The sequence below is a fragment of the Anolis carolinensis genome, chromosome 5 (genome assembly GCF_035594765.1).
Source record: "Anolis carolinensis isolate JA03-04 chromosome 5, rAnoCar3.1.pri, whole genome shotgun sequence".
NCBI lineage: Eukaryota > Metazoa > Chordata > Lepidosauria > Squamata > Dactyloidae > Anolis > Anolis carolinensis.
In genome coordinates this window covers 61,014,302-61,041,758 of record NC_085845.1, presented here as the reverse complement: position 1 = coordinate 61,041,758, position 27,457 = coordinate 61,014,302, and the positions used below count along the sequence as shown (strand labels likewise).

Genomic DNA, 27,457 nt, shown 5'->3' with positions numbered 1-27,457 from the left:
GACGGTTTCCATGTGCACTGAGAGACAATTTTGCTATAAAACTAAATTTCAAAATGAGCAGTTGTCATCTCCCTCGACGAGAAAGCCAAACAAACATAAGATGTAGTAGAAAATCTTGAATAATGTCACTGAACATATATACTACCCCAGAAGAACAGCTGGGAAGGTCATCTCTAAACTCCCAAATGCAAGGGCATGTTCAGTTTTCAATGAAGATCATCATTGGCTTTATTACTGAAAGTGCAAAGATTGCCAGAAGGGTTTTAATTCTGCCTTGATGGTTCATGGAATACTTTCCACAGCTGGGGAGGCTGTCACAATGTATCAGGTGAACATTCACTCTGCACTATTAATACATATTTTTGTCATATAGATGATGGAATTTGCTAGCATTTTTTAAAAAAGGCATTTAGAAAATGTGAAAGAAATAGTAAAAGCTGATGTGTAAAATGTAGCTACTTAGTTGAGCCCTCTTAATTAAAGCTAAATTAGCACATACATATGCCCTCTCCACACTTACCCATGATGTCAATATTATGGTTCCACTTACACTCCAAAAACTATTCATCCTAACTATCCACTTACACTCCAAAAATGATGTTTTTGTGGGCTTCTTTAGGTCTCTAGTGCTATTCTATGATATGATTTTGGCTCAGGTATAAGCAAAATATAGGGTTTCAGGTATCCATGGTGATTGGGGTAATCCGGGAACATACCCTCAATTGATATACACCAGATCATTAGTGAGTGAACACAGATTATTATTATTATTATTATTATTATTATTATTATTATTATTATTATTATTATTATTATTATTGGTAAAGGTAAAGGTTTCCCCTGACGTTAAGTCCAGTCATGTCTGACTCTGGGGGTTGGTGCTCATCTCCATTTCTAAGCCGAAGAGCCAGCGTTGTCCATAGACTCCTCCAAGGTCATGTGGCCAGCATGACTGCATGGAGCGCTGTTACCTTCCCACCTATAGCGGTACCTATTGATCTACTCACATTGGCATGTTTTCAAACTGCTAGGTTGGCAGGAGCTGGAGCTAACAGCGGGCGCTCACGCCGCTCCTGGGGTTTGAACTTGGGACCTTTCGGTCTCCAGCTCAGTGCTTTAATGCACTTCACCACTGGGGCTCCTTTTTATTATTATATTATACCCTTCTTTAACTCCCGAAAGGGGACACAGAGAATTATATTCCCCCTTCACATTTAGAAGGTCATACATACAATTTGTGGTCTCCATATTTCTTGTAAAAGATGTTAGAGTGATGAAGAAATAAACAATTCTGGAGATAATTTCACTATTGTGCTGTTCAGCCATAGACTATAGAAGAGGAGTAGCTCATACCAATGGGAACTGGGATTTTAGTTTATAATGTTCACCCCTTCTGATCACTAGACAAAATTATCTTTATTTGACTTTATTATTTTCTCTTGATGTAATAAATATTTTTCCCCAAACCTGTTAATATAGAAAATGTTTGTGTACTACATCCTATCCACTTCCCAAGAAGACAATGTGTCTCTAACAGCTTACAGGCTGTCTTGGTTTACAAGTGGACTTCATCCTCTCAATATCAGAGGACCAAAATAAACATGATTCTTGGTTCTCAGCAACATATTGGCAGACTCAAATACAACTGCCCAACAATATGTCACCTGAGTGCATCACATTTGAACGTCAATTGACTCTTCTCTTCCATGCATAATTGCATTTGCTTATATTTCATGGTTCCCTTTTAGTCTTCTCTCTACTCTGTCATTTGTTATCTTTTGTTTCTTTCATTAAAGTCAAAAGGCTAGACAAACAAGAATCTTTGTAGTTAGGGACTTACTATATCTAAAATTTGCATGTGCTCATTCTTTAGCATTATTCTCTGCAATTAATAATATTTGTATTTGGAAATATTATTCTATGCACATGAAATGTCCTTCCTATGGGTGAAGTGCTGTTTTCCATGCAAAAAAAGCCACACGCGACTTCAGCACAGAATAAGTCTCAAACTGCAAAATTGAACAACTTTTTAAAACTTTCACACAGCTTTAAGAGAACGGATAAAAGTTACTTGTTGCTGCTTCGGATGAGAAAATTGTGGGGAAATCATTCCTACTAAGTTATTTGGGAACAGAGATATTTAGTTAGGCTGAATCATAGAATCATAGAATCATAGAATAGTAGAGTTGGAAGAGACCTCAAGGGCCATCTAGTCCAACCCCCCGCTAAGAAGCAGGAAATCGCATTCAAAGCACCCCCGACAGATGGCCATCCAGCCTCTGCTTAAAAGCTTCCAAAGAAGGTGCCTCCACCACATTCCGGGGGAGAGAGTTCCACTGCCGAACAGCCCTCACAGTGAGGAAGTTCTTCCTGATGTTCAGGTGGAATCTCCTTTCCTGTAGTTTGAAGCCATTGTTCCGTGTCCTAGTCTGCAGGGCAGCAGAAAATAAGCTTGCTCCCTCCTCCCTGAAGATGTTCTACAATGTGCTGTGTATGTTAACAAGCAAGCAAATAAACAACAAGCACTGGAAACATATACAAAACATAATAATTAGAAACAGGCATCTGATCCTGTAGTCTCCCTAGGATTAACTATCACAACTTTCTTTCTGGGAAGAGACAGGAGAGCAAGAGATGCAGTCAAAGAAAATCCCAATCATCCCAAACAGACTTCTATCCATCCCACAACTGGACCACATACCCAACAGATGCCTTATTTGTTTTCCTTTAAATTATTTTATTATGTTTTTGCTCCTGTATTTTACTTGTAATCCACTTTGAAAGGATTTGCATTCTGAAAATGGCAACCCTATTCCAACTTTTCTGGGAGTAAGTTCCATTGCATATAATGGAACCTACTTCTGAGTAGACATTTATGGGAAGATATCTATATGCCTTGAAGAAAGTATGAATAATTTGGATAATAATGATAAGATTATCCATCAAGCACAGTTTAAAATAAGCCTGCTTAGTTGATCAAACCTGAAAATAAATAAAAAGCTTTTATTGAGTCCATTTTTATTCCTTAGAGTGGCTCAGAATATTCCACCACCACAATTATATATACTTTTTTAATTCTCACAACAAACCTTTGTGGTTAGTTAAATGGATTAAATGGGACATGCTCAAGATTACCAAGTGAATTTCATAACTAATTAATATACAGTGATCCAGTAGAAGAGAGAGGTCACTGAAGTTTGCAGTCAACTTCAAAGCATTTGTTGTTGTGATGGTGGTGGTGCTTCCAAGTAATTTCCAACTCATGGCGACCCTAGAGCAGATTTATCATTGGGTATCTGTGGTCAAGCAGGGATTTCTATGGCCATGCAAGCCTTCAAAGTCCTAGACCTCTTCTACACTTCCATATAAAATCCAAACTATCTGCTTTGATTTGGATTATATGGCAGTGTAAAAGGGGCCTTGGTCCAAAGAAATGCTTATTTCCAAAAGGGAAGAAGCCAGAACATCTCCAATATTTTCTCTCTCACAAACTCCTTTCTGAACTAGATGAACACAATAAAGAATATCAGGGATGCATCTATTGGTCTATAACATTTCTAAACTCCACAAATGTAGCTCTAGTATCTTGATGAAGAACTTAATATGTCCATTCTGTCTTCTACAAGAAATTAAGACTTATTTTTTCCATAAAGAAAAAGCGAGAAGAGAAAATTACCCTGGAAATATAATGCTCTTCTTTCTCAATACAAAACAATGCATGTTTAAAGTGTTTACACCTTATACTATGCAAGTTATTAATATTTGAGAACTGTGATTGCTTCTTTGCACATTCCTGGAGTAGAATTTACTAATGTGTTTCGATTTTAGCACAATATTATGTTCAATGTCTAAAAGCTATGAAGTGGCAGTCTGCAATTACTGCTACAAGCAATGCTTTGTGTTATACAGTGAAGTTAATGAAATCCATATTCTTCATCTTAATGAAAGATAAAGAGATGTCTTGTACGAGAGCCTAAATACTTTCCCTTTCCCTTTAGGATTATCGAGTGAACATCTTTCTCCGGCAGAACTGGAATGATCCTCGTCTTGCTTATAGTGAATACCCAGATGATTCTTTAGACTTAGATCCTTCTATGTTGGACTCTATTTGGAAACCAGACTTGTTTTTTGCCAATGAAAAGGGTGCAAACTTTCACGAAGTAACAACAGATAACAAGTTGCTACGAATTTTTAAAAATGGAAATGTTCTATATTCAATCAGGTAAATAGCCAATAAAGAAACTGCCTTTATGTAGATCAGAGAAAATAATATTGTTTATATGATCTATATCAGATAAGGATGTATGAAGTAATGCATGAGGTAGAAATGTGGGGGCAGAAATAGACTGTACATGTTGTGATTAGAGGTCTTGAGAAATTGGAAGAATGCAGATTCACCAGATGCTTAAAAGTTTCTTCCCTCTCCAACTGTCCTAGTCTTCTCAGATAGCAAACAGAAAACCTATGATAGGTCATTTATATTTTTCCCAGAACATTCCAACTTGGCCTAGATTAAGGAACAGATCTGTGAAAAACATTATTATCCCACTTCACCCCTTCGCCCCCACATACAAACCCTCATGTGTAATAGAAAGTAGGCTTGATCGATCCACGAAAAATTTGATTCTAAACTCGTTTCAAAACTAGAGGGGGGCAGCGTTTTGTTTCTGAAGGTATTTCCGAATTTTGCCCCCCCAAAAAATTCGAAATTAACGAAAATTCGTTATTTTCAAAATTAATTCGTTAATGGCGGACGCGCATGCGCAATTCCCAAAAACAGCACAGAGGGAGAGGAATTTACAGGACTCTCCCACCCTCATTTTTTGAGTGATCTTCTTCAAACTTGGTACAGTGGTAGAACACATTTAACACTGATAGCTCACCAAAATTTGGAACGTTTCCCTTATCCTCTGATTTTTGGCGAATTTTCATAGCTTTTATAATAAACCATTTTTTAATAATTGCAGAAATCTGTTCCTGGTTTGAAAGTCTTATTTCCTGTTAAATTGGGTTGTCTTTACTGTGAAAGTCATTGTTCTACTTCAGAAACTTTGTTTTTGTGGCTGAAACTTTGTTAAATTGGTGTGTGTGTGATATATACTGTGTATATATATATATAGTCCCTGCATATGTGTGTGTGTGTTTGTGTGTGTGTGTATATAGGTAAAGGTAAAGGTATCCCTTGACGTTAAGTTCAGTCATGTCTGACTCTGGGGTTGGTGCTCATCTCCATTTCTAAGCCCAAGAGCCAGTGTTGTCCATAGACACCTCCAAGGTCATGTGGCCGGCATGACTACATGGAGTGCCATTACCTTCCCGCCAGAGCGGTACCTATTGATCTACTCACATTGGCATGTTTTCAAGCTGCTAGGTTGGCAGAAGCTGGAGCTAACAGCGGGCACTCACTCTGCTCCCGGGATTTGAACCTGGGACCTTTCGGTCTGCAAGTTCAGCAGCTCAGTGCTTTAACACACTTCGCCATCGGGGCTCATGTATATATAATATACATACACATACACACAATGTGGAGAATATGTGGAAAGGTAGATAGATAAGTTGGGAGCCACAGCGAAGGCACCTTCCTGGGAGCAAGGTCTAATAATAATAATAATAATAATAATAATAATAATAATAATAATAATAATAATAATAATAATAAATCCCTTACAATATCCAAGATGGCTCACTGCTACAGAATCTTGGGAGCTTTAGTTTGGTATGGTACCATTATTGGCAGAGAAAGCTAAGCTGTAGGAGTTGAAATCCAATCATTTATCCTCCCTATAGAATCAATTTTATATGCATTTTTAGCTACAGAAAAGCTAAAATCAGGACAGTAAAAGAACAACACCCAGAAAATGGGAATTCCAGACAGGAAACAATCAGGGCCAGCTAATACCTCCCAACAAAGGATTCCCCCAGGTAGGAAGCAGCCAGGCTTTGAAGCTGCAAGGCTATTCAATGCTAATCAAGGTGACCAATTGCAACATTCACACTTGCCTCCCACAGACAAGAGTTCTTTCTCCCACCCTGGACCTTCCACAGATATATAAACCCCACTTGCCTAGCTTCGCACAGACGTCAAAACCTCTGAGTATGTCTGCCACAGATGTGGGTGAAACGTCAGGAGAGAATGCTTCTGGCACATGGCCATAGAGCCCGGAATACATACCACAACAGTGTGATCCCGGCCATGAAAGCTTTCAACAACACAACCACAGTATCCATTCAAGTTCATGTAGCGTGGTATGGAGACCTGTATTGGGGGGAGGGAGGGTGCGAATCTGGGCCCCTGGGAGTCATAGTCCTCCCTCCCTCCCTCCCCGGGAGCAGCCGAGGACGGGCCTGGCCCACACTCCCTCGCATCCCAGGCCTCTTCCTCCTCACCGCCGGGCCCCTCTCGGTCTCTCCATTCCCGGCTCCATCCGCCGCCTTCTCGCCTCACAGAGAGACACCAGGCCTGAGCTGAGGTGAGGCGGCAGCGGCCATTTCCCCCCTCCGTCTTCCTCCTCCTCCTCGGCCTCCTTCCCCCTCGCCCCCTCCCATTGGCTGAGCCCGTGACGCCCCTTTTGCTGAGGGGCAAAAGGAATGGGCCTGAATGGTGGGAGTTTGGGTGATTTGCAAAAGCTTTTTTTTCCTAACGAAAAAAACGACGAAATAAGAAAAAACGGCCTCTCGCGATTCGAAACCACGATATCCAGACGTGTGGACAATCAAGGCCGTATATTGCTTCAAAACTAACGAAAATAACGAATTAATAACGGGTAACGGGGAAATCGAATTATTTGAGCAAGCCTAATAGAAAGTATTAAAAGAATTGTCTCTGTTGTTTTGGGGCACATATGACATGTTTAGTTCAATCACCAGTAAACCTTTTTTCAGTAAGAAGTGACTCTGAATGCTATTCAGAGAAGTAACTCGGAATATCTTTTATGATGAGCTAGTGATTCACATCTAGATTTCTGTTGTTATAACACTTACTTTATCATCTTCCCAGTGACTTAAAAGTTTCATCCAAACTTTTAAGGTGACTTCCATCCTCAAAATGCTGAGTTTTATTCAAATTGCTAAGCCTTATCCATCAACCCTATGCCTTTAAGGTTTGGACTAAGACCTAGAGTGAATTCATCATCTCCATTGGCATAGAAACCATCAGCAGCCACTGGAAGAGAGATACTCTTTATCACAAGCATAAGAAGAGCTACAATAGATGAGACCAGAAGCCTTTACAGTCCAATAACTTGTTTCCCCCAGTGGTATCTATGAGAAATCCAAAAGCAGCATATGAGGACAACATCCTTTCCCAATATTACTTCCCAGCATCAAGTATTCATAGACATGATGCTTCTGGTGAACATTTACAATGCAGTCATTGTGACAGTTGCCAATGATAGCATGACTCACCATGAATTAATCAGTTCCCCTTTAAAGCCATGTAAGGTCATTGCCACTACTAGTGTTGTGGAAGTTTAGCTATGGACTGTGAAAAGAAATACCGTACTTCCTTCTTTCTTGAATCACCCAACATCTGGCTTCATGAAGAATGAAGTTTTTGAAGAAGTTGATAGACATATTGTTTCTTATTGGGTGAAACTACGGCATCATTTAAAGTACAACAGAGTTCCATTTGTCCATAATTGCCCTTATATTGCAGGAACTTAGAGTCAATTTAACTGATAAAAGATGGTAGGATATGAATTAACATTCAACTAACATCTATGATATTTATGAGACTTCTGAACACCTGAGCTAGCAGGATAACTTCTGAACAATGCATTTGGTTGTGGTAGATGAGAACTAATTCACCTCATACAGGTCTCAGATACAAACTGAACATTTTCTGAACATTTATAGGATATATGGGTTTATTTCTGACATAGCACATTCATTGAGGAGTTCAGGTATACATTATTGTGCTATAATGTAAAATTCACATGGATTTTGACAAAAGGCTTAGGAAAAGTCATTTAGATTTGTGCTCCTAGTAACATAACTTCAAGCAAAACATACATGGACTTTCAATGAAATGTTCTTCATAGGCATTGTCTATGGATTTCCTCCATTGACTCCTTCCAGCCTTTTGACCTTTATGGGAAGAATATGCAAGTACAATCCTCTGGTTCATTGAAGGATACAATTTATTTCCTATTTTAAAAGAATCAATTAGAATATTTTGGTTAGCAGCCAGATGATACTGAAATGCTTAACAAACTAGAATCCCTAAGATGGGCATACAAAGCTGGACATGAAATAGATTGAGAGAAGCCACATTGATATTCATGGGGTTTGCTCATAAGAAATATGTGCATAATTATAACCTTTAAAACATTTTTCTCGGTATATTAAGTAGATTGATATACATCACATATAATTTTTGAAATAATCAAATGTCTGTGAATTTATATTCTACTAATTAGATGTGTCTAGCTGACTCCCAGGAACTAATTTTTTCTTGTATACAGATGCATGCATAATGTATATCTGAATATAAAGGGATGTGTGGCATCCAAGATGCATTTTGTAATAATTGTTTCGTATTCTTTCAGACTGACTTTAATACTCTCCTGTCCAATGGATCTCAAAAATTTCCCAATGGATGTCCAAACATGTATAATGCAGCTGGAAAGCTGTAAGTGTAAACATCGTATTTTTATATTTCTAATAAGCTGTCCTTCATCTCATTAAACATTGCCAGTTGATTGAAGCATAACATTTCATTTCATTGGCATAGTTTCTTGTACATGTAGATAGATGTGCTGGTGACGGTTTATAAAAGTAGGAGGAGGAAAAGGAGGATTATCATTATCATCATGCACGTTCTTCTGATCTAGTAACAAAATATTCATCTCTTCATTCTGAAAATGATCATCTCTCTCTCTCAGCCCATGAGCAGCCTTGGTGACAAGGTCAAAAGCACTAATACTAAATGAAATGGAGAGGGAATAGTAAATATCTGATGGGCAGCAGGAACTGAAGGTCTATCATGGTTCCAACCACTCTAAACTGAAGTCTGCATGTTTGTATCTGAAACAGGGTACTTGGGATGACATTGAAATTCTTCTGGTGTGTTATCCACCATAATGCACAACCGTCACCTTTTCTAAGCTATCTGTGATAGTTTCAGTAATGTTGCTGCAAATCCTACATATTGTTTTGCTGGAGGACTCTAAACATTCATGCTGGGAGTATTCATGACTTTGTAGCCTAATTTGTATCTGCTGATACTTTCTACAAAAAAAACTACTTCTTGGTTTTCCATACTGGATGAGACAACAGTGATTTGAAGTCTTTCATTACAGACAGATCATTACCCAGTGGGATTTAGATTTAATGCAAATTGAAGTCTTTGTGGGGAGCAGCAGGACTGAAAAAAAATATTGTCGTTCCAGGAAGCTAATGGGTCCAGATGGTTTTACTGAGCATTCTCCTTCACTTCAGCCACTGATTGTGTCAAAACCCTAGCTGGCATCTCAAATGGAAAAATTGACCCTTCCAGTTGAAAGGAGAAAAACAAACACATTTGAAGAGAATTCAAAACATGTAGAGAGAGAAAGTGCTTCTGTTTCTTTTTTCAAAACTTTTTTTTTTTGGAATAACTAAATTTGTTTCTACTGTTAGTTAAATGGAATGTTCTGCTGACACTGGAAGAGAAAGAGAAAGCCATAATGTGCAACGTGTCAGATCTTTATAAGCAATAATCTTTCAGTTAGACTGAAAAGAAGTGGAATGTAAAAGAAATCACAATATCCCCTTGTTTTCTTCCTTTTTCACAGTGGAACTCAGGTCATGCTGAAAGAATCTGTGGTATAGTTAGCTTCAGGAGTTCTAATCTTAAGGCAAAGGCTCATGCATGTGGCTGTTCTGGAAGTAAGCTGCTGGGCTGCCTTGTAGAAACGTGGTAAAAATCAGTGCAGTCAGCAAGACAATATTCCTTAACTACAACAAGAAGATAGAGATTCACTGGGATTCAGTTAACAAGACAAAACTCCACTAGAAATGTGCCTTAAATAGTCATTTGTAATAATAATAATAATAATAATAATAATAATAATAATAATAATAATAATAACAACAACAACAACAACAACAACAACAATAATAGCAAAACTCAAGGAAGTCACTGTAACTTGGAAACTACAGAACAAATGTCTAATCGCATTGAGCTCTTTGTGAATAATTACTTACTGTATAAAAATACCTCAGAGCCTCCCATTGTGTCCAAAACACTTTGTGATCAGATGAAGGGGAGGTTGTAGTACCATGCTATTTAAAATGAATACAGGCAGTGTGGAATGGTAGTGAAATAAAATGTAGAATCTTTTAAAAAACTGAAAGGAATTAGATTGAATGCTATCTGAAAAAAATTCTTAGCGATCAGACTTGACTTGTAAACCAGAAAAGAGCTTGTAGGCCATGTGTATCACAATAATAATAATAATAATAATAATAATAATAATAATAATAATAATAACAACAACAACAACTTTATTTTTATACCCCGCCCCATCTCCCCGAAGGGACTCGGGGCGGCTTACATGGGGCCTTGCCCGATAAAACAATCAAATATCAAAACACAGCAATAAAACAGTTATCCAATAAAAACATCAATTACAGTAAAAACAATCGTTAAAATCAACATAAAACATACAATATTAACACTGGAGACTAATTCATAGAACCCAGGCAACGTGCAACATGTGCCGAAATGGGCCGAAATGGGGAAGGTAATTTCACAGTTGAAATGGACAAAGTGCAATATAGCATTGGCAACACCTCGAGAATGGGGCTATTATAAAATGGGCAGATAGATCAGTCCGACACCAAATTAAGTATCAAAGGTCTTTTGAAAGAGCCAGGTTTTTAAGCTCCTACAGAAGGAGAGGAGGAGAGGAGGGGCCTGCCTGATCTCTCTAGGGAGCGAGTTCCAAAGCCAGGGGGCCACGACGGAGAAGGCCCTCTCTCTCGTCCCCACCAACCGCGACTGCGAGGGTGGTGGGAGTGAGAGAAGGGTCTCCCCCGACGAGCGAAGAGAACGTGCGTGTTCGTAGGGGGGGATGTGGTCTCTAAGGCAGGTGGGTCCCAAACCGTTTAGGCCCTAATGCCCTGTCTCCAGAAAAGGTACTTATAGTCTTTTTTCATAGCCAAATAGATAGCCACATGCAAAAACAACAACAACAAAAAAAAACAATTAAGTCTGTTCATTGGAATTATTCTTTTTGTAATAGTCCTGTCAGCCACTATTTTGATTTTCTGAAGAGATGAACCATATTTATGTTTGATGCCCTCCCTTTTTGTTTGAAACCTGTTTGATCAACTCCTACATCATGTGGATATAGGAGTTGCAGGCTCTTTTACTGAGATGTTTGGCTCTTTTACTGAGATGTTTGGATTCCATATTGAAAATGGCAGAGAAGAACCTGGTATCGGGACATGCCAGTGCAACACTGCTTGTTTCCTTTGCGAAGGAATATCTGGTGTGTAGTTGGTTTGCCTCCTGGATGGTTGACCACCCTGTGACACATTTACAGAAGCCAGAAGGGGAAGGCAAGGATGAAAAAATGCTGTGATGGGTCAGATATTCCCCATGTATAGTACTCTGCTTATCAATGTTATGAATTCATGTAGCCTTTGTAATGGTGTGTATCTGATATAACTACTGAAGCATTTTATCCAAGATAAGACTGCTCTGTGATTTTGGCTGGTTATTATATTTCCATTGATACTATCATGCTATCAAATATGAAGAACTAGAGCTGGAGTTGGACTTGTTGAACTTTAAAAACTTTTATGAGAATCCACTGTCTGTTTTTCTATTCACATCATATCATACACACTCTGTATTCCGCATTTCAGGTATGCATTTTTAGCATGGCTCACACATGTTCTTGTAATTATGCCAATGCAATGATTTTATTCTTCATTAGTAAAGCAGTGATGAGTGTTAACGTTATCCAATGCATATGAGAGAGAAAATCCAACTGGAGCAGACCACAAGAATCGTGGTGACAAGTTTATTTATCCTTTCAGCTGCTTCTCACTTGTGGCCTATTGTCTACTCATTAGACTTGTGCACAGATCTGTTTTAGCCATTTTCCTATGGCTTATTCAGTTTCTTTGGACAGCTGTAACGGCAAGGGCTCAGCTGCCATGTTTTTTTCATCCGAAATGGTCCATGTGACTACCAGGCACAGCTTCTTCCCTTCTATTCGGGAATACGCTGTACATGCTTCCTTAAGCCCGTTCCTCAAACCCAGACTCCCTTGAAAGGAAGAAAGAAAAGGGTCCTAGGAAGGGTGCTTCCTTGACTCCATTCCTCAAACCCAGGCTCCCTTGAAGTGAAGAAAGGAAAGGATCCCAGGAAGGGTACTTTCTTAACCCCATTCCTCAAACCCAGCCTCCTCTGAAAAGAAGAAAGGAAAAGATCCCAGGAATGGAAAGGGGAGCCTTTTAAGTTCCCCATTGCTGCCAATTGGCCATATCTTCCAAGATCTTTTGATTGCCTAGCCGAAAGCAGATTTTTTGGGGGGAGGCTCCTGAAAACGGATCTGGGTAACCAACAAAATTCAGATACCAAAAATGGATCTCCCTCCAGCTGAATTGCACAAGCCTACTATTCATGTTTTAATAGGATATGCATTACACCTGAGTGGTTTTGTAATGACCAATAGAGTATTTTAATATCACAGTTTCCTTAAAGTAAAACTAATATTTGAGTTTGTGGACAGGGACCATCCAAATTTTGCAATAGTATCAGCACATGTCAAGACATTCTGTTTTGGGAAGCCACACATTGTTGCACCTTGTAATTCATGTTTCAATTCCTGCATTTAGTCATATAGCAGACTATATAGATTAGCAATATAAATCTAAAAGAAAGTTGAGGGAAGAAACAGTTAACCTGGTAACTGGAAATGTAATTGGGGGAGGGGGGTAAGCAGGAAACCTTTGTGATGAGTGACACACCTCATTTGGAATGTCATTAATATGACCATCTAAAAATATATCAGAAGGAACAAAAACAATGGATACAGACATATTATATTTATCCCAGGCTGTATTGTAACCTCCTAGGAAAAGGTAAAAAACAAAATGAAACTCCGCAGTAGTAGCCGCATATAAAAATGCATTTAACACTAGAAGGAGGAGGAGGAGGAGGAGGAGGAGGAGGAGGAGGAGGAGGAGGAGGAGGACAGGAAGGGTTTTGTCTAGTTTTTTAACTTGCAAAGTAGAGTAATGGTGTCTATCAAATCCCAAGGCTTTTGGCCAATCTGGAAAAGCCTTTAGTTTATAATAGCAAGAGCAAGAAATAAAGTGAGAAAGAGCTTTTTAGTGCCTTAAAATCTAAAAGGGAAATTCTATGTATTCCTATTTGGGAATAAGTGACACTGAGCTCATTTCTTAGTAGAGGTCCATAGGATCGTGTTGTAAAACATTTACTGGTACTACAGTCAATATCGTTATGAACATATAACACTGGCCTTCATGGGCAGGTAGGAAGAAAGATGCACATATCTGTGCACAGAAGAAAAATTGAGAACAGTGAAGCAAAAAAAGACTTGGAAGCAGAAGTTGAGATCATACCAGATTGGTTCACGCAACTGAAGTGACTATTTAGGTCAGTTGACTATTTAGGTCATAAATAACTGAAATCACATGTTGTCAGCTAATCATTTCAAATATATTTTCATCTTGCGCTATATTGACGTTTTCATAATTTTTTTTCTGGAGAGTGTTCAAAGTTCAGAACAGAAATGATATTTTATTTTATTTGTGCGTTTTGCCTATTTTTAATGAAATATTTACCCTACAGCTGCTTGTTCAGTGAGTTAAAAATAACAAGGGACAAGGGACAAAAATTCTGGCAGAAAGAACTCATGTACAGAGAATTCTAAAGAATGAGAACCAGCTGATTTATTAAATAATATACTTCCATTAGGGCACTTAAGTTTGATATCTTAAATATTTTAGATGTCTTAGTTTATTGCTAGTCTTGTTTAGTGCCAAACTGAATCAGGATGCCAGTTTTGCAAACATTGATCCCGTCTTAAGTGATTTTCCAGCCTTTTCATAACAGTATTTGCTAAGAGTCAGGACGCTAAGGCATGTCTACTAATCCCAGTTACAACCCTCTTATGGTTTTTGCATAGCCCAGGCAGGCTCCAAGTGACAAACAAGATAGGCTCTGTAGGTTTGTTCTTAAGTTGAATTTGTATATAAGCCAGAATAGGTACTTTCTTTAAGTGTAACTCCAGCCATAATGTGTGTGTGTTTCAATACTAATTATTAAATTGGGGGGGGGGGGGGGGAGAGAGAATAATTTCTAAAGTGTTTCTAAAATATTGAAGGGATTCATCTCATAACTATAATAATATAACAAAATTTTAATAGCTTTTTCATTATGTAATTACACAAGGAGGGAGCTTCCGGGGCTCCTTTCTCCCTCATTTTTAGAGTTATCGGGATGAAACTTGCTATAATGATAGAACACATTTACCACTGTTAACCCCTCCCCCAAGTTTCAGAACATTTTGCACATCCACTGATTTTTGGGAATTTTAAAAGATTTTATTAACAATATTTTTTTAAAAAATCCTACAAAAGCTATCTTCTTGAATTTCTATTTTCAATGATACAATATAACCAGGGCATCATTATGTTCAAGTTTCAGAAATATTTGCACATCTACTGATTTTTAGGGATTTTAACCAGCATAAACTTAACAGTACTATTTCACTGGCAAACCCCAGGGGCCATTGAGTCCAACTCCCTTCTGCCAGGCAGGAAAAGCACAGTAAAAGCACCCCCAACAGCTGCCCACCCAGACTTTGAAATAATAATCATCATCATCATAGGAAACCTACTAGGTAAACTTTGGAGTTACTACCTCTCAACTTTGTCTACCTCTCAGGGTTGATTCAACTGCCAACAATCTCCTTTCATCTCAAAATCCTTTTAGGGAATGAACCCCAAAACTTTCAGGGGGGAATTCTGGGAAATTTAGTTTGGGAAGACAAGGACCCCTGTGCCAGAGAATTCAAAAGGCCCCACCGTAAACTACATTTTCCAAAATACTACTCATTTCAGAATATCGAAGGTGCCTGCGTTAAAGCCTCAATGTGAATGTGGTCTCTGCCTGTCTCTCTCTCTGGCTGGTCATGTTTCAGAGGGACATCTTCCCTGCCCAGTCATCCAGCCTGGCATCCCCCCCTCCCCACCCCCTTTGGGAAAGAGTGGGGCTTTTCCTTTCACTCCAGCCACACCATCCTTCTCAGGGCCTTTTGGGGAAACCTAATCCAGCTGTTTTGGGGAAGAAGTGGCACCCACGATGGGGACCTGGAGCTACTTACGAGACTTACATAACTCTTCTGAAAAGTCGGTATTTCGAATCTTATGTTTTTTTGCATGGGTATCCCTCCCACTTCTGAATATCATGTCTTACAAAATAGATATGACAAACAAGGCACAAATGAAGTTTTGCACAGCCTCTGTGTGTGTGTGTGTGTGTGTGTGTGTGTGTGTGTGTGTGTGTGTGCAAGCTTTGGATAGGCTAGGGAAGGGTGTGGTACTTGTTTGCTCAACCATGGAATACCATTGGGTAACCTTGGATAAGTTACACTCTCTCAGCCCTAGTGAACCTTCTCTGAACAAATCTTGTCACAAATCCCTGTTGTGTTGACTTAGATGCATATAGTGAGCTCCAAAGTCTATAGGCTTTGTACATTTTGGTATGGTGCATGTCTTAGGAGTAAGTCATTCTAACTAAACTGAGCTACAATTTTGGAATAATGTATATTTGTCTCCGGCTTTGGAGGTCTCAAATTTTCTTTGTGATTTTGAAATATAGCCATTAGACAGCAGAGTGCCAAGATGTCCTGAATCATGAAAAATAATCGGTTTGTGGATAAAATAGAAAAAAATAGCAATTATCATATTTTTTCTCTCTCATTGAAATGAATTCTTTCAGAGAATGAATTAGTGGTCATGGCAGTTAATTACAATTAAAATACATATTAAATGAATGAATCTCATTTGGGAAAATCCATTTTGACACAGCAGTTGTTTCTTGTCAGTTCAATGAGTTGCATATAGGAGATTTTTCTCCTGGCTATAATCTACATGCTTCAAATGTTAATTTCTTTTACACACAGCTGGCTTTCGTCTGAATGTGTATAAGGTGTGATACAAGATATGCATCTGTAGATCTCTCTCTGAAAGCTTCCTGTATTGATTTGTAATAGGTTGATGTACATTTAAAAGTATAGCAGGAAGATGTATACATGTGCAAAAAATTGATTTTAATACTGCTGTTCTGATTGATAAGAACACAAACTCATAATACTGCAATAATCATATCCCCTCCGTCTATATATGCAGGTTCTCTTTTCCCTTATCTGAAATTATTGGGTTCAGAAGTATTCTGGATTTTTTTTTCAAATGTTGGAATACCTATATTTGCATTTTAGCATATTTAAAATATCTTGGATGTGGGATCCAAGTCTAAACCATAAATTAATTTAACTTTTATATATGCCTTATACACATAGCCTAAGGTTAATTGTATATAATATTTGTAACAATTTTGTACATGAAACATGGTTTATGTACATGGAACCATTCAGAAGCAAAGGTGTCTCTATCTCCGCCACTCATGTGGACAGTTTTGGATTTCGAAGTATTTCAGATTTTTGAATTCCAGATAAATGATGCACAAGATAATATTTTGACTTTTAATCATAGTTATGTTTTTAAAATAATGTTGTGATTAGATAGTTTATATAACACCTTGATTTTATTTTAAAATGAAAATCAGTGAAGGAAGAAAGGAATATTATATTCTGAACCTCTAAACAACACAATAGAAAAGAGCCCGTTTCATAGATCAGTGGTATCCAAATTTAATGTTAGTATCTAGGGCTTAATTAGAATCTGGATTTAACAAATCTTATTCCTGAACTTTCACTGAGGCTGTCTTTTTCAATCAGCATGTGAAATGAAAGAAATAGCCCTCTAAACATCATGCAGGGAAATGTTGTCTGTTGAGATTTCTCTCAGTAATGGAATTTTGAATGAGGCAGGTTCTAGGTTATGAGGGAGAACAACATTAAGTGCTATTGGCTTTTATATCATCCCTAGCTGCACAGTTTGCTTGTTCCCTGACTTCCAGCTGTTTGCACAGGGCTAGTAGGAATGGACAAACAGCAGTGTAGATTGTTGAGGGTAGTTGTTCACTCAACAGTTATAACTCAGCAAGAGCTCACAGGGTTGAACCGCCCAGACATTTTTGATGAGCAAAGATCATAGAATCATAAAATCATAGAGCTGGAGGAGACACATAGGTTTTTGGAATTTTAGGATGATATTTTGTTTCTTAAGTTAATTAGGTTGTGTTATATTGTTGAATGCGTCTATTTCGATGTATTGACTATATGGTTTTCTTTCCAGCAATTGAATGTTTGCAGTACATATTGGAAACCGCCCTCAGTCCCTTTGGGGAGATAGGGTGATATACAAATTATTATTATTATTATTATTATTATTATTATTATTATTATTGCCATCTAGTCCAACTCCCTGCCATGCAGGAAAACACAATCAATGCACCCCTAAGAGATAGCCATCCAGTCTCTGTTTAAAAGCTTCCAAGGAAGAAACTTCCACCACACTCCAAGGTAGAGTTCCACTATTGAACAGGAAGTTCTTCCTAATGTTCAGGTGGAATCTGCTAGTGTATCAGCACACTAGAATATGGTATAACCTGACACCACTCACCTATTCCCTCAGATTTTAACTGCATTCCTCCTTGCACTGTCCCTTCCCCATTATGTTTAGCTGCATTGTCTATAGTAGCTTGAAGGAGAGTAGATTTTTTCCACTAATGATGTATTGTTATGAGGGGCTACCCTTTTGTAATCAAAAGTATATTGAGATGGCTTGAATTTGAGTGGCATTTAAAAAAAATTAAAGACCCAGAAGTCCTGCTTCTACTAAAAACTAGGAACTATCATGACTTCTGGGGTGAGGATAGATTGATGTCCCTGCACTAGCTCTACAATAGAGAATGCTTAAGCAGCAAAATGAAATTGTTAGAAGGTAAGTTTCATCCAGAAAAAAAATGTATCTGGATAACTAGAGAGCATGAGATCACTCACACATACTCTGGAACGTATTCTCCTTGCAAAGATTTCAGAATCTGCAATGGTTAGAAATTAATTGAGCAATAAGTGAGTCTTGGAAACAACATCGGCTCAGCTGTCTGAGTAAGCTTTTAATGGATACTGGCCATATGAAATTCCTTACTTTAATTATCTAATTTGAAAATGAAAGGAGTTCTTCCAATTGGAACCTCAGGGCGCTTCCAGACAGCACCAAAATCCATGCTTTAAAAGTGGGTTCGCACACAGATCTGTCAGACTTGGGATATGGCCCCTGGTGTCCTCGCAGTCTTATTTTGAAATGGACCAAGATGGAGGATGGATAAGGACATCTGGCAGATTTTTTTTAAAAAAAATTCACTCTGTTATGTGCTAGATTGTATATGTGCATATGTGAATATCTTAATATAAATATAAGCACATGTGCATGTGTACATATGAGGTCCAGCACATAATGGAGGGAATATTATTTTTTAAAAACTTCTATCTGATCTCTCTCCTCCTCAATTCTTAATTCAACTTCACTTTAAAATATAAAGTGTAAAATAAAGATTTTCAGAGAGTTCTACTTGCTTTCCATTTGTGCTTCCCTTGAACCACCTGTGTATCTGTCTGACAGCTCAATCAACTTTTTTGGGGTTTTGAAAAGTGCTCGTGTACTGAAGCAGTCTACATAGGGGGGAGGGAAGGAAAGCACATGTTTTTTTTTCCTGACTGCAGGGATATACAGTCATGCAAAAGTGCACCTTTTTAATATGTGTATTTTGCCTCTTAATCAGATCTCTCTTGCACTTTGGCTAAACATAATTTATCACACCCTTTTAACCCAGTTACTTCCAAGGTTTATAGCATGTGTAGAAGGGCCCTCAGTGAGTTGCCTTATTTCTCTGAACTAAAATTGAGAAAGTAAGGGCTGTTGACAATGGTTTAAGAATGTTCTGAAAAGAAATATAGCACAGTAATGTTTAAAAGATACAAGATTTCCTCTGGTGTTTGTGTGTGTGTGTGTATCAGTCTTGAGAATATTGAATTTTATTAAGTTAAGAAACTTTTATGGGAAAGTGGATTGTTAATTGCTAAGAAGATAATTAACAAACAGATGGTGTTTGTGGAACTATGAAATCAGGATTCAAATTTTGGGCACATTCCTGTAAATATTAAACTGTAAAGATTGTTGGCTCAATTTGGCCCAAATGTGATCAGAATGCTAGATGCCCAAATGATCATGAATCTAACTGCAATTATATCCTCATTCTGTATAGCACAATGTGATTGTACAATATTGATAGTGGTGGTTTGGGATAGTTTTGTATAGCACAGTGTGATTGTACAATATCGATATTCTTGGTTTGGGATAGTGATATTAATTACCTTTGACTTCATCCGGTTATAACCAGAATATACGCCACTATAGGATATGGTTGTTACCATATTTTTCTGCCACATCAGAACGTCATAAATATTGATTCATAATAAAGCCAAACTTCTAGGCTTTCTTAAGAGACATTTCTGAAATGCACAGATGTCTATGTTTGACAATGAATGTCTGTTCTGGACCATGATGTATTCTGACCTTATTTATCCTCTGATTACCTTAGGTATTTAAATTATATATGTTTTTCATTCAACATAATGTTTTTTTTCCTAGTTGGATATACAATGAATGATCTTATTTTTGAATGGCAAGAAAATGGTGCTGTACAAGTAGCAGATGGACTCACTTTGCCACAGTTCCTGCTGAAAGAAGATAAAGATTTGGTTTACTGCACCAAACATTATAACACAGGTAAGGGATATATTTAGTATATTGATAATCAAAGGAACATCTGAGACTCTTTACTGTTAATCGTAGAATTATTCAGTAACATATCCAAAAGATATAACTATAGAGCAGCAGTAACCTGTGGAAGCAAATGGGGTTTCATACTGGATGTTTATTTTAAGGCACTTAAAATGAGGTGCATGGATATCATCAGGGCCGGTCGGAGATAAATTTAAATATTAAGCGGGGGCGCTGAAAAGCGCCCCCCGCCGGCCCCGCCTCCTGCGCCCTGGCCCCGCCTCCCAACCAGCATGCCCTGGCCCCGCCTCCCACGCTGCGTGGGAGGCGGGGCCAGGGCACGCTGGGTGGAAGGCGGGGCCAGGGTTGGCCCCGCCTCCCATGCTATTCGCCCTGGCCCCGCCTCCCACGCAGCGTGGGAGGCGCGGCCAGGGTTGGAAAGAGGGAGGCTTCGCCGCCCGGGGAGGGGAGGAGGGATCGCCTCCTCCCCTACCCGGGCGGCGAAAGAAGCAGGCAATCCCTCCTCCCCTCCCCGGGCGGCGAAAGAAACAGGCTTCGCCGCCCGGGGAGGGAAGGAGGCGATCCCTCCTCCCCTCCCCGGGCGGCGAAAGAAGCAGGCTTCGCCGCCCGGGGAGGGAAGGAGGCGATCCCTCCTCCCCTCCCCGGGCGGCGAAAGAAGCAGGCTTCGCCGAAGCAGGCTTCGCCGCCCGGGGAGGGAAGGAGGCGATCCCTCCTCCCCTCCCCGGGCGGCGAAAGAGGGAGCCACAAGGCCAGGGCGCACTGGTCGGGCGGCGGGGCACTCCCTCCCAGCCTGACGGCGCCCCCTGGGACCTGCGCCCGAGGCGGCGGCGTCACTGGCCTTTATGGTGGGGCCGGCCCTGGATATCATTATAGCCACCCTCAAGTAGTAGTCAAAATATGATAACACTATGTTTAAGAGAAATAAATGTCTGTTTATTTGATTTTGTGGTTGCAAATCTGGGGTAAATCTAGCATACGTCTTAGTCTGAATTTTTCCTCAAACTTTAAAGAAACTATCCATTATACTGAACAAAATTTATGTATATGATTGAACACCTTAGAGAGCTCCTTTGATTCATTGTATTGAAATCCACAAAAGAATGATACTTTTTTCACCAACTAAAATTCAGAAAATACATCACACAAGCTTTGAAACTTCATTGACTTCTTCATCAGGCAAAGATATAAAAAATCATACAGAAGAAGAAAAATGACAATTTTAGAGTCACAGGCCTCTGTCTTGTCTTAGATGTTATTTCTAACTCACTAAAATGAGAAATACTAGCTGTCTCTATGTAATTTTTATTATATTTTTGTTTATCACTTGGTTTTTAAACTGCCACTAAAAAGATAAATTCTTGCATAGCAGGACAGAATGCTATTAAATGAAAACATTAAATAACTTCTTTAATCATTAAATAAGTAAGCAATAAGCAAGTCAATAGAAGTTGGTACACTTCAAGCATTTCCATAATTGGCTAGAAATAGAAAACTGCTTGAAATCACTCTGTAACTTCATGAAGCACTGCTTGGTAAAGACAAACAATGCTAATTCCATTAACAGTTCTTCTCTATTGTAAACAGGCAAGTTTACATGTATTGAAGTTCGATTCCACCTCGAAAGACAGATGGGTTATTACCTCATTCAAATGTACATACCAAGCCTCTTGATTGTCATATTATCCTGGGTGTCATTTTGGATCAATATGGATGCAGCTCCAGCCAGAGTTGCTCTAGGTATAACAACTGTACTTACTATGACAACACAGAGTTCAGGGTCGCGGGCTTCACTCCCAAAGGTATGCAAGCTATTAGACTTTGTGCATTTTAATTTTAATTTTGGTTAAATATGTGTTCCTTATAAGATATGTATACCAGAACTGATTGAAGGAGGAAAGGTAAAAGAGGTTCTCTTCACCTTTTTAATCAGGCTAATTACTTTTGTGATTTGGACTTTGCCAAATGCATAATAGAAATCTTTATTACCATTGTAAAATCTCATAAATATAGGACAATTATTTATTGTCATGCTTTCTTCTCTACTACCTATCCTCCTGATCACTTAGTATCACTTAGAAGTATCTTTTTCATGACAGATTTTAACTTTTAGAAACAAAACTGCCTTTTAAAATATAATTCTGTTAACTGTCCCATAAATGCCTTTGGTTATTGAGGAAGATTTTACAGATTTCCTGAGATGCTTCCTCCCTGAGGCAAACAGAAAGCTGATCTTCATGTTTCACAATAGTTACCACATGTTTTGGTCTTCCTCCAGTAGTAAGAACTATGGAGAAAGAGCAAATTCACATCACCATTGGCTATCTCATGATGGATTCTTGTGAACATCATAAGCAAACCATGAATATCAGCACCATCTTTATAATAGTTTTTTTTAATGGAGAAATATTTTTGGGATTGAATATTTCACTTTGGCACATAACACAATTTTCTTTTTTATGTTTTTATTTTAGAGGGAAATTTTATGATGCCAAGGAGAACTTCTTGAGGCCACAGGAAAGATTTTCCTCCAAGATTTTAAGCAAAGCTCCAACCCTGGAGGGGAGATCTTCTCTCTGACTCCTCCTTCTGACCTCCTCCAACTATCCTAGCCATTCCTATGTGGCTCTTTTACAAATTAGAACTCCAGTCCAGAATGGGGTATGTTAGGGATATGGCAGTGAGCCCCAATCCCCCATTGGACAATCAAAATATGCAAAGTACATCCTGCAAGATTTAGAAGCTCCACTGGCTTCTTCATCATGCAAAAGATGGTTTTAAAAATCATACAGGAGAAGAAAGGTGATGATGTTAGAGATACAGGACTACAACTTGTTTTAGATGTTATTTCCATTGTAATTCAGTTGTTTTGGAGGAATCTCATAATAGAAATGGCCACTTACCTTCTTGGTAAGTAGGGACCAGGGACAAAGGGCAGTGAAAGACAGTTAATAAAATTTCAAATCCATTAAATGCGATTTATCTTGGGATCCAGGTTGTCCTTGTATTGCATAAGGCTAACGGCTTCCTTCTTAGACAGAGAACATTGCATTTCTCAGGAACTCCCTCTATTAGCTAATTATAATTCAAATGAAAGCGATAAACTTTGCATAGAGATTTAAAATCTCAAAAAGTGAAGTCACAGTCCAATAGTCCTCTCTTCTTAAAGTCTTCCCTGTTATGGCAAAATGTGATATCTTAAAATCTAGAAAATATGTTCAGGAATAGCTGAGTTTTTCCCGTTCAGACGCACATTTAAAAATAAAATGCATAGTCCATGACACAAAATCCTGATGCAAGTCTTGTATTTAATTTGGGCTTTTCCCCTCTTTATGATAACATTTGAACTCATTGGCTATAGTAAATCTGGAGAACAATCTTTCCTAAACTGAAAGGATGGTGGACACATGTGAACAATGTGAAATGGAGAAAAGCAAATTTCAAGAGGAAATTAAAAATAGCCATAAATCAGGCTCCAATACTGAGAATTTAAAGATATCTTTGGCAGCAATGTTCTCCTCTTTTCCCTCTTATTCATCTCATGCCCCATCTGACATAGTTCATAATGGGCCATCACATCTGGAGATGGGTTTTATAGGTTAAAGTCAAAGAGTTGTAAACATTACTTTCTATGCACTTTCTTGAGTTCGTTCTGTTAGGATTCAATTCACAATTTGCCCAAGCTGAGAGCATATCCATACTTGAGCAAAAAAAGATATTTTTATGAAGTGCAAAACATAGGAAAATAGCCTGGGTTTTGTAGATTAGCACTTGCTTTTCCACTTGCAATATCAGTGTGAACACTGTGTTTTGCGATGCTGTATTTCATCTTAAACATTTTACATTTAATAGCACAGCTAGTTTTAGGGAAGTGCTCTTTGGTTAAGTCTTTTTCATAAAGCATGATTTTTTGTAGACATATAGATTTGTCCTTTGCCCCTTTTATACAGCTAGTTTCTACTCTGGTGTGAAGAAATACATTTGTTTTCCCTTGACACTTGGAGACACTAAACTTTCCATCTGTGTTTCTAATACCAGCAGTTTTCTATTCTGTGCTATCTATAGGTATCATACGTCAAGGCTATTGACATATGGATGGCTGTTTGCCTGCTTTTTGTATTCTCGGCACTTCTGGAGTATGCAGCTGTAAACTTTGTGTCAAGACAACATAAAGAACTTTTGAGATTTCATCGAAAGAGGAAGAAGAACAAGGTAAATATGTTAAGCCTAAGTTAGAAAAATGCAGAAGGGGGAGGGGGGCCTGCCAACCCTGTAACGATGGGATTCTATTGAAAAAGTGGCTGTACAAATAACATGTCAACACAGGATGACATTCTCTCATTTACATGAGGTCAGCACAAGGCCTCTGTAATTCACAAATCCCACTGAAACCTTCACAGTCAGGATTAAAAAGGGATTTGAGTGGAGAGCCATGCAGAAGCTTTCTGCACAGAGTTTAATTTCTCCCTCAGAGAATACAAGCATATTGACCCTTTATGACAGAAGATTGTGGTAGGAGGTGTGTTAAAATAATTTCCTGCTTTGGTCCATTGGAAAGCTTCTGTAGTACATTTAGAGTTTTTATAAGCTTTTTAAAAAGCAATGACAGAGGAATTTTGATTTTATTATTTGTTTGTTTTTAAGTGACAAAATTATAATAATAAACTTTATTTATTTATAACCTGCCCTCTCTTCCCAGAGGGACTTGGGCGGTTTCCAAAAATATAACAGAAATGGCAAACATTCAATACCATGGTAAGCAAACAACAATCAAAAGGAAATAAAACAAAAAAACCTCAATATAGCTAGTAAAACAACCGGAATTAAGCAAAGATAAACTAAAAAACATAACATAACACAAGAAATCAAATCAGTTAAAACACAATACATTAAAAGCATGGTATAGTGAATCACATCAACAAGCGAGGTAGATATCCGATGTTAGAGCGAGGCTGTGTATGAAATATACTAATCCTTCTCCTCTCCATAAGCTAAGTTACATAAGTAGGTCTTTAACTGTTTTTTGAAGGTGAGGGGGCATTTTTAGTTCTTTAGGAAGAGAGTTCCAGAGGTGGAGCACGGCCACGGAGAAGGCCCCTCTCTCTCGTTCCCACCAACCACACTCAAGAGAAGGGCCTCCTCTGCAAATCACAGCTTGTGCTGGTTTGTAAATGGAGATCCAGTTTTTCAAATAATCTGGGTCCAAACCATTAAAGGCTTTATATGACCAGCACTTTGTATTTAGCCCAGAAGTAGACCAGCAGCCAGTGGAGCTGCCGTAACATGGGAGTGGTTCTCTCCCTATACGGCGCTCCAGTTAGTAACCTGGCTGTCAATTTCTGAACCAGTTGCAACTTCCAAACTATCTTCAAAGCCAGCCCCATGTAGAGAATGTTGCAATAGTTTTAACAGGAAGCAACCAGGGCATGGACTACCCTGGCCAATTCTGGCATCTCAAGATATGGGTGCAGCTGGTGCGCAAATTTTAATTGCATGAAAGCAGTCTTGGCCATCGCTGACACCTGGGGTTCTAGGGTCAGCAATGAGTCCAGGATCACCCTCAGACTGTGAACCTGTGTCTTCAGGCGGAATGTGACCCCATCCAGCACAGGCTGAAACTCCACACCCCAATCTGCCTTCTGATTGAACCTCTGTTTTGTCTGGATTTACCCTCAACTTATTAGCCCTCATCTAGTCCATCACTGGTGACAGGCACCAGTTTAGGGGTAGGATGGCATCCTTGGCATTTGGTAGAAAGGAGTAGTAGAGTTGGGTGTCATTGGTGTAAATTTGACACCGAACTCCAAAGCTCCGGATGATATCTCCCAGCAGTTTCATGTAAATGTTAAACATCATGGGGGACAAAACTGAACCCTGAGGGACCGCACAGGCCAGCTGTCAGGGAGTCAAACAGGAGCCCCCCAGCTCCACCATTTGGGTACGGCACTCCAGGAAGGACCGGAGCCACTGCAGAACAGTGCCACCCAGTCCCATACTGAAGAGCTGACCCAGAAGGATATCATGATCAATGACATCAAAAGCCTTGTATGTGTGTGAGGAAGAAGCAAAGAAAAAATCATTTCAGATCAATTAGAGACTGCAAGTATTTTAAGTCGATGCCAGATTTTGATTTGCAGACTTGAGATGAATTAATCTTTTAACTGTTTCATAATGAATTGAGTTTGAGCATATGTGCTACTTTCAAAGCAAGGCAGGGGATACAGTGTTGCCTCACTACTTCGCGGTTCACTTTTCACTCCCTGCTGTTTTGCGGGGGGGGGGGGGGGGTTGTGGTCCAAGGCACTCTCAGAATGCCTTGAACCTTAATGTTATCCAATCAAAAGTGGTATCTATCTATCAAACTAACCAATTAAACAACATAAAGCAACTCACGGAGGATTAGGCTGTGGCAGCGCCTTTCGCACATGCGCTCTCGCCCTGCCCCTTCTTCCGGGAAGGCTTCACTGGCCTGGGAGTTGCGGGTTTACAGCCTTCTCTACAAAATTGTTGCCCACCTCACCAAACTAAAACAACTACAGTGCAAAACGGGCTTGTAAAGGAGAGAAAGGCCACCTAGCTAGTAAATATAAAGTATAAATATTAAAATAAATATAGTGTCCCTATTTCACGGATTTTCACTTATTACGGGTGGTCCTGGAACGTAACCCCCGTGGTAAGTGAGGGAACACTGTAATTCTCCTCCTATAAAGGAAGCAGGTCTTTAAACTATAGGCAGAAAGGACACTTGGCATCAATCAGATGGAAGATGACGACTCAAATGTGTTTTTCCTGCTTAAAAAGATTCTAGTGTCCATTGTTCGTATCATGCTCTGTAATATCTGTCCATATATATCTGAAAGAGAGGGTTGCACAGTAGTTATCATTACAGTTTTGTTTTGTTTCTTTAAAGTTCCAGTTTGAGACTCAGTTTCTCATTTCAGTTTCTGTTTCACAATTTTGTTCTATATCTTTTATTCTTCTCCTTCCACCCATAGTTTCTATTTTTACTGTGGCTGGGAGAATGCAGAGCTTTCTGGAGCATAGCATTTAAAAGCCCTAAGGTGAATGGAGAAAGCAGGGATGAGATCAATAATGGCATGATGGTGGCTAGGCTATGGAATGGAAGAGCTATAGTGTTTTTTCATAAGCCATTAACTTCTTATGGGTGGTGAGCAATGTAGCCCAAACTGAGGCCTGTATCAGGTATTTATTGGATGACGAGTGAAACTTATGTATTAAGTCTGAAATTCATCCTTCTCCCAAAGCATATTTAAGATACAGCGTGCTTGAGAATCACTGTTTCATAGAGCCTTTTCTGTTATAATAGCAGATGTCATCCATTTCAAAAAAAGTTAATTGCCAATAGTCTTTTTATTACAAGATAGGATACAAATTTATATGCATGTTTACACAGATGGTTTATAAGCTTATGCTTTTGCAGATGACCTAGTCAGAGGATTTAACAACACTACTTGATAACTTCTAATGATCTAGATGAGAGTGTGCC

At 38.9% G+C, this 27,457-nt stretch overlaps 1 protein-coding gene across 2 annotated transcripts in view; it reads left to right on the top strand.

Annotated features, from left to right (window-relative positions):
- glra3 (glycine receptor alpha 3) overlaps positions 1 to 27,457 on the top strand; it is a 132,873-nt gene that overhangs the window by 85,516 nt on the left and 19,900 nt on the right. For both annotated transcript variants that reach the window (XM_062981378.1, XM_008107571.3), the window contains exons 4-8: positions 3,999 to 4,222; positions 8,547 to 8,629; positions 19,801 to 19,938; positions 21,538 to 21,752; positions 24,016 to 24,162. In XM_062981378.1, the coding sequence (XP_062837448.1) occupies positions 3,999 to 4,222; positions 8,547 to 8,629; positions 19,801 to 19,938; positions 21,538 to 21,752; positions 24,016 to 24,162 (807 nt within the window). The remainder of the gene's footprint in view (positions 1 to 3,998; positions 4,223 to 8,546; positions 8,630 to 19,800; positions 19,939 to 21,537; positions 21,753 to 24,015; positions 24,163 to 27,457) is intronic.